The 13,934-nt window shown below is 31.7% G+C and overlaps 1 protein-coding gene across 1 annotated transcript; it reads left to right on the top strand.

Annotated features, from left to right (window-relative positions):
- The first annotated feature begins 1,335 nt into the window (after window positions 1–1,335).
- On the top strand, window positions 1,336–5,764 carry LOC149509138 (NAD(P)H-quinone oxidoreductase subunit H, chloroplastic). The gene is made up of 2 exons (XM_089757771.1): window positions 1,336–3,267; window positions 4,388–5,764. The coding sequence occupies exon 1, from the start codon at window positions 1,532–1,534 to the stop codon at window positions 2,711–2,713; it is 1,182 nt and encodes a 393-aa protein (XP_089613897.1). The 5' UTR covers window positions 1,336–1,531; the 3' UTR covers window positions 2,714–3,267; window positions 4,388–5,764.
- Window positions 5,765–13,934: the final 8,170 nt, after the last annotated feature.

Genomic DNA, 13,934 nt, shown 5'->3' with positions numbered 1-13,934 from the left:
GATTATGGTAAATCATCCAATCAAGAAAAAGGTAAATCATACAATCAAGAAAAAGGTAAATCATCCAATCAAGAAAAAGGTAAATCATCCAATCAAGAAAAAGGTAAATCAGATCAAGAAAAAGGTAAATCAGACAATCAAGAAAAAGATGTTGAAGAAGATTCTGGTAAATCAAAAAAACATAGAAAGGAAGACGAGAGCAAGAGAGAAGCTCGTTTATTCCTACAAAAGTATTTGTATTTTCAATTCGGATGGGATGCTGATTCTTTCGATGAAAAAATAATCAAAAATATCAAAGCATATTCTTTCATTCTTGGCCTGATAAATATGAATGAAACTTTTCTATACTCTGTTAGAAGAGGAGGAACGAATCTGGATATTTTGATGGATTCGGCGGATAAGTTACTTTTAACTTATCAATACCTACTCAAAAAAGGAGTATTGATTATCGAACCAATTCGCCGGTATGTAGAAATTGATGGACAATTTATTCTATATCAAACTATAAGTATTTCATTGGTTCATAAAAATAAACATGAAATTAATCAAAGACGCAAAAAAAAAAAAAGACGCAAAAAAAAAAACTATATTGAAAAAAATAATTTTGATGAATCCATTGCAAGACATCAAAAAATGACTGAAAATAAAGACAAAAATCATTATGATTTGTTTATTCCTGAAAATATTTTATCCCCTAACCACCGGAGAGAATTGCGAATTCGAATTTCTTTCAATTCAAGGGATAAAAATGGTATGCATAGAAATCCAGTATTTTTAAATAATGTAAAAAACTGTGGTCAAGTTTTGAATAAAAACAAACATCTTGATAGTGATAAAAAGAAACTAATTAAATTAAAGTTCTTTCTTTGGCCCAATTATCGATTAGAAGATTTAGCTTGTATGAATCGCTATTGGTTTAATAGTAATAATGGCAGTCGTTTCAGTATGGTAAGGATACATATGTATCCGCGTTTGAAAATTCGTCAATGGTACATTTTTCCATATATTATGATTGAAAACCGGATTGATTAATTTTATTTGAAAAAATTATAAAGTTCATAACGAACTTAAAATCATTGTGCATATTAAAATGAATGGTATTATTATTATTACTGATCAGTAAAATTCACATTCAAAAAAAGGGGGAGAGAAATTTTTGTTTTATGGTAAAAAATTCATTCATCTCAGTTATTTTTCAAGAAAAAAAAGAAGAAAACAAGGGGTCCGTTGAATTTCAAATAGTCAGTTTCACCAATAAGATACGAAGACTTACTTCACATTTGGAATTGCACAAAAAAGACTATTTATCTCAGAGAGGTCTACGTAAATATTCTAGGAAAACGTCAACGGCTTCTGTCTTATTTATCAAAGAAAAATAACATACGTTATAAAGAATTAATTAGTGAGTTGGATATTCGGGAATCAAAAAATCGTTAATTTGATTGAATTAGTCGATTTATTATATTTTTCATTTTGATGTACTTCTTTTCGTTTTCAACAATTCATGTAAGAATGAATCGAGGAAAAACTTATGAATCTATCAGCTACAGAAAAAGACCTTATGATAGTCAATATGGGACCTCACCACCCATCAATGCACGGTGTTCTTCGTCTCATCGTTACTCTAGATGGTGAAGATGTTGTTGACTGTGAACCAATATTAGGTTATTTACACAGAGGAATGGAAAAAATTGCGGAAAACCGAACAATTATACAATATTTGCCTTATGTAACACGTTGGGATTATTTAGCCACTATGTTCACGGAAGCAATAACCGTAAATGGACCAGAACAATTGGGCAATATTCAAGTCCCTAAAAGAGCCAGCTATATCAGAGTAATTATGTTGGAGTTGAGTCGTATAGCTTCTCATCTATTATGGCTTGGACCTTTTATGGCCGATATTGGTGCACAGACCCCCTTTTTCTATATTTTCAGAGAAAGAGAATTAGTATATGATCTATTCGAAGCTGCCACCGGTATGAGAATGATGCATAATTATTTTCGTATCGGAGGAGTAGCGGCCGATCTACCCTATGGCTGGATAGATAAATGTTTGGATTTCTGTGATTATTTTTTAACAGGAATTGTTGAATATCAAAAACTTATTACGCGAAATCCTATTTTTTTAGAACGAGTTGAAGGGGTAGGGGTTATTGGTGGAGAAGAAGCAATAAATTGGGGTCTATCCGGCCCAATGCTACGAGCCTCTGGAATCAAATGGGATCTTCGTAAAGTTGATCATTATGAGTGTTACGACGAATTTGATTGGGAAATCCAGTGGCAAAAAGAAGGAGATTCATTAGCTCGTTATTTAGTCCGAATCAGTGAAATGACGGAATCCATAAAAATAATTCAACAGGCCCTGGAAGGAATTCCGGGGGGTCCCTATGAGAATTTAGAAATCCGATGTTTTGATCGAGAAAGGGATCCAGAATGGAATGATTTTGAATATCGATTCATTAGTAAAAAACCTTCTCCTACATTTGAATTACCGAGACAAGAACTTTATGCGAGAATGGAAGCCCCAAAGGGAGAATTAGGAATTTTTCTGATAGGAGATCAAAGTGGTTTTCCTTGGAGATGGAAAATTCGCCCGCCGGGTTTTATCAATTTGCAAATTCTTCCTCAGTTAGTTAAAAGAATGAAATTGGCTGATATTATGACGATACTAGGTAGCATAGATATCATTATGGGAGAAGTTGATCGTTGAAATGATAATTTATACAACAGAAGTAGAAGATATCAATTCCTTTTACAGATTGGAATCCTTAAAAGAGGTCTATGGGATCATATGGATGTTTGTCCCTATTTTGACTCTTGTATTGGGAATCACAATAGGTGTACTAGTAATTGTATGGTTAGAAAGAGAAATATCTGCAGGAATACAACAACGTATTGGGCCTGAATACGCCGGCCCTTTGGGAATTCTTCAAGCTCTAGCAGATGGAACAAAACTGCTTTTCAAAGAGAATATTCTTCCATCTAGAGGAAATACTCGTTTATTCCGTATTGGACCGTCTATAGCAGTCATATCCATTTTACTAAGTTTTTCAGTAATTCCTTTTAGCTCTCGCCTTATTTTAGCCGATCTCAATATCGGTATTTTTTTATGGATTGCCATTTCAAGTATTGCTCCTGTTGGACTTCTTATGTCAGGATACGGATCAAATAATAAATATTCCTTTTTAGGTGGTCTGCGAGCTGCTGCTCAATCGATTAGTTATGAAATACCATTAACTCTATGTGTTTTATCAATATCTCTACGTGCGATTCGTTGAAATATAAACTTTTCTTTTCCCTATTCCTTTCGTTCTATAAAATAAGCTGAATGGATTGAATAGATATCTTCGTTATTTTATTATCCTTCAGGTTGATAAACTAAATTAGATAGTTATATATGAGTGAAAGAAAGCAGCTTATAAATTCGCAGTAAATTAAACAAAAAAAAATTTAATCTCATTTCCTATGTACAAGAGTTAAGTGGAAGAAAACATAAGTGGAAGAAGTCTTTACCCCAAGACGGGTTGATTAGTCAATCTAGCTTGAAGCGGGCTCAAAAGATCAACCGTATAGAGTTTTGGCTATCCTTTGTATAGATTCCCATACATGTATTGCCAAACCAAACGGGGGATTGAACAAAAAAATGAGTGGATGGTTAGGAACACCAAAATACACAAAGGATTAGTAATGGAGATTATGTAAATTATATAAAAAGGATATTTCTGGATAACATAAAAAGAATACTAATTGGGGCTTTAAATTAGTAGAAATGAGTAGGCAGTACTACCCACGATTCCGGTCCAGAGTATGCTCCTATCCACCGATTAAAGTAATGACTATCAGGAACGAAATAATCCTTTACTATTTTTTAGTTTAAGCCCCCATTCGTAATTTTCTCAGATCAGAAAGAAGAATAGGAACGAAAAAGAAAGAATAAAAAATAAATATTTTTTTTTTTTTTATTCTTTCTTTCATATATATAGAGAGATATAATCTGTGTCATGATTTATGAGCTAATGTAATATTTAATTTTTTTCGTAATCGAAAACAATGGGTTGAAATATCTATTGATATTTCTACAAGAAGTATTTTATTGAAGGCTTAAGTTATTACTCAACAAATAAAAATTGAAATTAGTAACGGGCGAGATCAATTCAGAAGCACTTTTTTTATTCTTCATAATATAGCAGACAGAATTCCATTGGTATAATTTTGGACCTTCCAATCCATTTTTTCTCTATCTATTCTACAACCATACGAAGAGAAATAATACTGATTCGGTCCTTAAATTTATTTGTGACCCACGAGGAGCCGTATGAGTTGAAAACCTCATGTACGGTTTTGGACTAGCGATGGGAACAGTGATGTTATCATCGACTATAATTATCTAACAGCTCAAGTACAGTTGATATAGTTGAGGCGCAATCAAAATATGGGGTTTGGGGATGGAATTTGTGGCGTCAGCCAATAGGGTTTATCGTTTTTCTAATTTCTTCTCTAGCAGAATGTGAGAGATTACCTTTTGATTTACCAGAAGCCGAGGAAGAATTAGTAGCAGGGTATCAAACCGAATATTCGGGTATCAAATTTGGTTTATTTTATGTTGCTTCCTATCTAAATCTATTACTTTCTTCCTTATTTGTAACAGTTCTTTACTTGGGGGGTTGGAATATTTCCATTCCGTACGTATTCGTCCCTGAGCTATTTGAAATAAATAAAATGAATGGAATCTTTGGAACGACAATTGGTATCTTTATTACATTAGCTAAAACTTATTTGTTTTTGTTTATTTCTATCGCAACAAGATGGACTTTACCTAGGTTAAGAATGGACCAATTATTAAATCTTGGATGGAAATTTCTTTTACCCATTTCTCTCGGTAATCTATTATTAACAACTTCTTTCCAACTTCTTTCACTGTAAAGAAAAAAAGAATACGAGATTCATGACTTGGTTCAAACAAGAGAAAGAAACAAACATAAAATTATTCATAGATATTCACGATATGTTCCCTATGGTAACTGGGTTCATGAATTATGGCCACCAAACAGTCCGAGCAGCAAGGTACATTGGTCAAGGTTTCATGATTACCTTATCCCACGCAAATCGTTTACCTGTAACTATTCAATACCCTTATGAAAAATTAATCGCATCAGAGCGTTTCCGTGGGCGAATCCATTTTGAATTTGATAAATGCATTGCTTGTGAAGTATGTGTTCGTGTATGCCCTATAGATCTGCCTGTTGTTGATTGGAAATTTGAAACGGATATTAGAAAAAAACGATTGCTTAATTACAGTATTGATTTCGGAATTTGTATATTTTGTGGTAACTGCGTTGAGTATTGTCCAACAAATTGTTTATCAATGACTGAAGAATATGAACTTTCTACTTACGACCGTCACGAATTGAATTATAATCAAATTGCTTTGGGCCGTTTACCAATGTCAGTAATTGACGATTATACAATTCGAACAATTTTGAATTCGCCTCAAAGAAAAACTGAGTAAGTAAACCTCCTATTCTATTAAAGAGAAATTTCCAATTCTTTTAAGGTTCCGTTTTGGTTTAAGTTAAAAGAATATTTGGTTTGACTTAAAAGAATGAGGCCTTTACTCTTTGTTTGGTCAATAAATAAAAATTCAATTACAAATTAACTGGTTGATAAGAATTTCGAATTCATTTTTCTTGAAAATCTATTAATATATTCGTAATTATTTCGAAATATATAGTTTCAAAAAACAAAATACCCTTTCGAACCGAACAAAAAAAAAGAATTAAAAACGAAACAATAATTGTACTTAGATCAATTCACACCTAATAGATTAGGATTTTATTCAATTAGGAACGTATCATAAAAAAAAAATTCCTGGTCGGGTCAATAAGATCATGAAAAGCATTTCGATTTATTTATCTCTTATTTTACATATAATGGATTTGCCTGGACCAATACACGATTTTCTTTTAGTTTTTCTGGGATCGGGTCTTATATTAGGGGGCCTGGGAGTGGTATTACTTACCAATCCAATTTTTTCTGCCTTTTCATTGGGATTGGTTCTTGTTTGTATATCCTTATTCTATATTCTCTCAAATTCTCATTTTGTAGCTGCTGCCCAGCTTCTTATTTATGTGGGAGCCATAAATGTTTTAATCCTATTTGCTGTGATGTTCATGAATGGTTCAGAATATTATAAAAATTTTAATCTGTGGACCATTGGGAATGGCCTTACTTCGTTGATTTGTACAAGTATTCTTGTTTCGCTAATTACTACTATATTAGATACATCATGGTACGGGATTATTTGGACTACAAGATCAAACCAAATTATAGAACAAGATTTGATAAGTAATAGTCAACAAATTGGAATTCATTTAGCAACAGATTTTTTTCTTCCATTTGAATTCATTTCACTAATTCTTTTAGTTGCTTTGATAGGTGCAATTGCTGTGGCTCGTCAGTAATAAATCTTTCTAACTAGGAATAGCAAGCAATCCAAATTAAACTTTTTTCTGTCTTATCGCATCTATTTTCCTTGAATTCTTGTTCGTGTATAAAATATAAAATAGAAATTCGTTTATTCGAGATATTTCCAATATATTCTTTTTGTTATATTCTATTCTAGTCAATCAAATCCGTTGAATTATTGTTCATATTAAAATGAATCGAAATTGATAAGGAGTTGGTCAATGATGCTCGAACATATACTTGTTTTGAGTGCCTATTTATTTTCTATCGGTATTTATGGATTGATCACGAGTCGAAATATGGTTCGGGCCCTTATGTGTCTTGAACTTATACTGAATGCGGTTAATATAAATTTTGTAACATTTTCTGATTTTTTTGATAGTCGGCAATTAAAAGGAAATATTTTATCAATTTTTGTTATAGCTATTGCAGCCGCTGAAGCAGCTATTGGATCAGCTATTGTTTCCTCAATTTATCGTAACAGAAAATCAACGCGTATCAATCAATCAACTTTGTTGAATAAGTAATATTAATAATATTAAATTATAAGATTCACCAATTTGAATTAGCATGTCCAATATGTTGGAATCTACATCATGTTTTCGAAAACGTAAGAAATCAAAGTATCTTGGTCCTTTCTTATGAGTTGATCCCGAAGGAAATTGATTAGAAAATTTCTGGTAAATCGTTGATTCATCTGGTGTTTAACTATAATGATTCATTTACAAGTTTACTAGATTGAAATTTTATGATGTTCAAAAAATTATAGATCCCATGTCACATTCAGTAAAAATTTATGATACATGTATAGGGTGTACTCAATGTGTCCGAGCCTGCCCCACCGATGTGTTAGAAATGATACCTTGGGATGGATGTAAAGCTAAGCAAATTGCTTCCGCTCCAAGAACAGAAGACTGTGTTGGTTGTAAGAGATGTGAATCCGCTTGTCCAACAGATTTCTTGAGCGTTCGAGTTTATTTATGGCATGAAACAACTCGAAGTATGGGTCTAGCTTATTGATACGTTCCCGAAAACCCCACTTGAATACATTTTGAATCCATTTTATTTTTTTTTTACTGAAAAAACCCGTGCTCAAAAAAAATCTTTTTTGAGCACGGGTTTTTCTGGTCCAAGTGCATCTTGTCTTTACCACGAATTATTTTCCTTGGTTAACAATAATTGTAGTTTTACCAATATCTGCAGGTTCTTTAATTTTCTTTCTTCCTCATAGAGGAAATAAGCTAATTAAGTGGTATACTATGTGTATATGCATATTTGAACTCCTTCTAACAACCTATGCATTTTGTTATCATTTCCGATTGGACGATCCATTAATCCAGCTGGAGGAAGATTATAAATGGATAAATTTTTTTGATTTTTACTGGAGATTGGGAATAGATGGACTTTCTATAGGGCCCATTTTACTGACAGGATTTATCACTACTTTAGCTACTTTGGCGGCTTGGCCAGTTACTCGAGATTCGCGATTATTCCATTTCTTGATGCTAGCAATGTACAGTGGTCAAATAGGATCATTTTCTTCTCGAGACCTTTTACTTTTTTTCATCATGTGGGAGTTCGAATTAATTCCCGTTTATCTACTTCTATCCATGTGGGGGGGAAAGAAACGTCTGTACTCGGCTACAAAATTTATTTTGTACACTGCGGGGGGTTCCATTTTTTTATTAATAGGAGTTTTGGGTATCGGTTTATACGGTTCTAATGAACCAACATTAAATTTTGAAACATTAGCTAATCAATCGTATCCTGTCGCACTGGAAATCATATTCTATATTGGATTTCTTATTGCTTTTGCTGTCAAATCGCCGATTATACCCTTACATACGTGGTTACCAGACACCCATGGGGAGGCACATTACAGTACTTGTATGCTTCTAGCCGGAATTTTATTAAAAATGGGAGCGTATGGATTAGTTCGCATCAATATGGAATTATTACCCCACGCTCATTCCATATTTTCTCCCTGGTTGATAATAGTGGGTACAATGCAAATAATTTATGCAGCTTCAACATCTCTTGGTCAACGGAATTTAAAAAAAAGAATAGCCTATTCCTCCGTATCTCATATGGGTTTCATAATTATAGGAATTGGCTCTATAACTGATACGGGACTCAACGGAGCTATTTTACAAATAATATCTCATGGATTTATCGGTGCTGCACTTTTTTTCTTGGCAGGAACGAGTTATGATAGAATGCGTCTTTTTTATCTCGACGAAATGGGTGGAATGGCTATTCCGATTCCAAAAATATTTACGATGTTCAGTATCTTATCGATGGCTTCTCTTGCATTACCGGGCATGAGTGGTTTTGTTGCAGAGTTGATAGTCTTTTTTGGAATAATTACCAGCCAAAAATATTTTTTAATGCCAAAAATACTAATTACTTTCGTAATGTCAATTGGAATGATATTAACTCCTATTTATTCATTATCTATGTCACGTCAAATGTTCTATGGATACAAGCTATTTAATGCTCAAAGTTCTTATTTTTTTGATTCTGGACCACGAGAGTTATTTGTTTCGATCTCTATCTTTCTACCAGTAATAGGTATTGGTATTTATCCGGATTTTGTCCTCTCATTATCAGGTGAGAAGGTCGAAACTATTCTATATAATTATTTTTATAGATAGTTTTGATGAATAAAACAAAAAATCAAAAAGTAATCCTATGATTTTTAAAATTGTTCGTTGTACAGTGAAAAAAAAAAGAAAGAAGTCTTTTTTCTTCTCTTAAGTTTAAGTTAAGTAAAAAAAGGTAAAAGAATTAAATTGAATTTTAATCAGACATCTTTGGCTTTTGTTAGAACCTTTTGAATCAAGTAGTGGAGTGATTCAAAAGGTTCTTGACAGCTTACAATAAGTTTTCTTATATATACGCTGTCCTATCTTAGTATTTGTTAGGCTTAGCCTTTTTATTCAATTCAATTAGATGTTAATGTAAATGAACCATAACTATGTAAACCTATTCCTAATAGATTGACCCCAAAATAGCATATCCAAATTATAAGAAATCCCATAGAAGCCACAAGTGCGGAATTTACACCTTCCAAATTTTTATTTGTTCGGGTATGTAAATAAATCGCGAATACGGTCCAAGTAATAAATGCCCAAGTTTCCTTTGGGTCCCAATTCCAATATGATCCCCACGCCTCATTAGCCCATACGGCTCCCGAAAGAATTCCTATGGTTAAAAAGATAAACCCGAGACTAATAATACGATAACTCCAACGATCCAATTGTTGAGTCAATTGATACCTGTAAAAATTTTTAGAAGAAAGAAAATAAGTGTTTAATAAAACATTGCTTCTTTCATTCATGTATTGGATTTCGCCAAACGAAAATGACTGATTTAATAAATTATTGTTTTTACCAATAATTTTTATGGCTTTTCGAAATGTAATGACTAGAAGAGCTACTGATAATAATGATCCACATAAAAGAGCTGCATAGCCTAATACCATCATACTTACGTGCATCATTAACCACTGGGATTGGAGAGCAGGCGCTAATATTGCGGATTGATGCATTTTGGTTAAAAGACCCGAAGTGGCAAAGCCTTGGGTAAAAATAACACTTGGTGCGGTTATTGCGCTTAAATCATTTTTACGCTTTTTAAAATAGTAAACCATATGAATAAGGGAGAAACCCCATGAAAGAAAGATTAATGATTCATATAAATCACTTAATGGGAAATGTCCTGAATAAATCCAACGAGTGACTAATAATCCTGTTATACAGAAAAAGGTAACTATCATGCCCTTTTCTGATGAATCATATAGTCCTACGACTTCATCGACTAATAAGAATAAGGTTAAAAAATGAATTGTAATTACAATTGAAACGACCGAAAAGGATATATGAGTTAATATATGCTCTAAAGTTGAAAAAATCATAAGAATTCTGAAAAAAGCGAGGGTTTCTAGATTTTATGGAATGGAAATCAGGAATTAAATTCATTATAGGACTTATTCTATCTCTTTTAGAAGATACTATGCCGCTACTCGGACTCGAACCGAGATGCTCTAGCACTGCTTCCTAAGAGCAGCGTGTCTACCGATTTCACCATAGCGGCTTGCTCGAAATCATAATAAGCCATTTTTTATTCAATCGTCGAGATTGAAGGTGAAGGGGTCAATTCAATGTAAAATGTAAAAGAAGCATTTAATTTAAATTGATGAATAAAAACTCGTTTAAATAGCAATTTGAAGGTTCAAAAAGAATCTTTATTATTTATCGTTTTATTTAATTATCCTTTTTTTTATTTAATATTTAATTTAATATTTAATTATTTCAACAGAGATTTTATAGTTTGTGTTTTCCTAAAAGAGAACTCCTCTATTGTAACTAAACTAACTAGTTGTAACTTCAATTCATAGATAGAATTCAACAAAAAAATGTTCTTTATCATTTTAATTTTTTAATGATTCATCTCTCATTCTTTTATATGATTTTTATGAATCTATAAAAAAAAAAATGCTTATCAATTGAATGAATAAATGAATGAAAAAATATTATTTTTAGAGATCACAATTTCAGCACCACATCCAATGATTTCAAAAGATTATATGTAATTTGCATAGCTTTGTATTAATCGTTAGGATTTTGCGTTTTAAGGATTTATCAAACCAACTAGATATTGGGTTGTACACGTTACGTTATATAAAAAGCGTTTCGATTCCTGTCATAATTGTACCATACTTCAAAAAAGTATTTCGAATTTCGAATTCTAAAAATATGTCTTGATTCATCTTCTTATACAAACATAGAATTTTTTTAGATCATTTTAAATTGATACATTATTTGTATATCCACTAAATTATAAAGGGAGTTTTCTCAATTGGGTTGAAAGCAAGGGAAGGATATATAGTAATTCAGAGAAATAATGATTCATAAAGTTACAAAATTGAAACTTAATGGATTAGTTTCAACAACCCAGTTAAAGCTCTTATATATATGTGCTCCGATATAGCTATAGTATAAATATACAAATTTTTATTATTTAATTATTTAATTATTTATTATTATAAATTGAAATTGAATATTATAAAAATAACAAATTATTATAACACTAAGATACCAAATGGGGCGATGGGGAAAATGAGAATCCCCATCCCGGAAATGAAAAAAAAAAAGATATTCAAAAAAGAAAACCTTTGTATCTTATTCGAGTTAAACCAATTCAGATTAAAAAAAAATTATTTGTCGTACAAAAAAACTTTTTGAATTACCCGTAAAAATAGATCTCGATAATGAAAAAGCTTTCAACGCCGCCCAATATCCTTTCTTTTTCCAAACATTTTTTCGAATACGCTTTTTTGATGTAGAAGTACGTTTTTTTGGAACTGCCATTCAAAAAAAAGGTTATTTAGTGCTATAGTTGGATGTCAAAGACATCTATTTTTAAAACAAAATGATCGGTGTCTTTATGTCATTATTTATCTATTCCTATAGATTTTCTAGATTAATAGATTTTCTAGATTATAATTATCTATATACTACTATATAAATTTCATAAGAACTAAATAGAGATGGGAAAATAACATAAAATGCTTCTATTCTAGAAAAAAAAAAAAAAAAAAATATGATATAACCTTTTTTTATTTATATTCCATACACTATCCAGAAAAAAAGAAGAATTTGTATTTAATTTATTGGTACCTTTCTTTTTTATATCTCCATTCAAATCTATAGGATAGATTAGGATCTATTATGATATATAAATTGAATTGATGAAATCAAAAAAACGTAAAAAAGAGTCTTTCCTTCTCTATCTCTGCCTATTTTTTTTGTCGTCCTACATTTATAATTTATACATCTCCATTTATACACGAAAAATACATCAAAACAAAAAAATGTAAAAAAACCATTTTATTTACCTAATAAAAAACAAACTTGAATTTTTTTCTATTAATTGGTAATTGGTCAAGCTCGAAGAGAGAGTATGCCCAATTTTCATTTTCAATCAAATTCGAATGAGACTCGTAATTAATCTGTTAAAGGATACATAATTTTGAAAAAAAAAAAGAATATTTTTTTTTTCCATTAGTAACTCGGTGATATCATTTGATTACTTCTAACTTCGAAATTTGAATATTTTTGAAATATTTGAGAAAGATTAAAAGATTAATAATAGAAAATTCCAGTTAACTTTGTAATATCTTGATTGTATTATTGCTCCCTTTCCATCAAAAGAGATAAGAGCCGGTGAATCAGAAACGATTAATTAAGAAAGAATAAGAAAAAAGTTTTTATGGAGCATACATATCAATATTCATGGATCATACCTTTTGTGCCACTTCCAATTCCTATTTTAATAGGAATGGGACTCCTACTTTTTCCGACGGCAACAAAAAATCTTCGTCGTATGTGGGCTTTTCCCAATATTTTATTGTTAAGTATAGTTATGATTTTTTCGGTCGATCTGTCTATTCAGCAAATAAATAGAAGTTCTATCTATCAATATGGATGGTCTTGGACCATCAATAATGATTTTTCTTTCGAGTTTGGCTACTTTATTGATTCACTTACCTCTATTATGTCAATATTAATCACTACTGTTGGAATTTTTGTTCTTATTTATAGTGACAATTATATGTCTCATGATCAAGGATATTTGAGATTTTTTGCTTATATGAGTTTATTCAATACTTCAATGTTGGGATTAGTTACTAGTTCTAATTTGATACAAATTTATATTTTTTGGGAATTGGTTGGAATGTGTTCTTATCTATTAATAGGGTTTTGGTTCACACGACCTGTTGCGGCAAACGCTTGTCAAAAAGCGTTTGTAACTAATCGGATAGGCGATTTTGGTTTATTATTAGGAATCTTAGGTTTTTATTGGATAACGGGAAGTTTCGAATTTCAAGATTTGTTCGAAATATTTAATAACGTGATTTATAATAATGAGGTTCATTTTTTATTTGTTACTTTATGTGCCTCTTTATTATTTGCCGGCGCAGTTGCTAAATCTGCGCAGTTTCCCCTTCATGTATGGTTACCTGATGCCATGGAGGGGCCTACTCCTATTTCGGCTCTTATACATGCTGCCACTATGGTAGCAGCGGGAATTTTTCTTGTAGCCCGCCTTCTTCCTCTTTTCATAGTTATACCTTACATAATGAATCTAATATCTTTGATAGGTATAATAACAGTATTATTAGGGGCTACTTTAGCTCTTGCTCAAAAAGATATTAAGAGGGGTTTAGCCTATTCTACAATGTCCCAACTGGGTTATATGATGGTAGCTCTAGGTATGGGGTCTTATCGAGCCGCTTTATTTCATTTGATTACTCATGCTTATTCGAAGGCATTGTTGTTTTTAGGATCCGGATCCATTATTCATTCCATGGAAGCTATTGTTGGATATTCTCCAGATAAAAGCCAGAATATGGTTTTTATGGGCGGTTTAAGAAAGCATGTGCCAATTACACAAATTGCTTT

The sequence above is a fragment of the Durio zibethinus genome, unplaced genomic scaffold (genome assembly GCF_047325235.1).
Source record: "Durio zibethinus cultivar Kanyao isolate XHJ-2024 unplaced genomic scaffold, ASM4732523v1 HiC_scaffold_236, whole genome shotgun sequence".
Lineage (NCBI taxonomy): Eukaryota > Viridiplantae > Streptophyta > Magnoliopsida > Malvales > Malvaceae > Durio > Durio zibethinus.
Note: the sequence above shows the minus strand (reverse complement) of the source record. Positions and strands in the feature narration are given on the sequence as shown.

Coding starts and splice junctions, on each gene's coding strand:
- LOC149509138 (XM_089757771.1), top strand. CDS start 1,532: ATGAATCTATCAGCTACAGAAAAAGACCTTATGATAGTCAATATGGGA.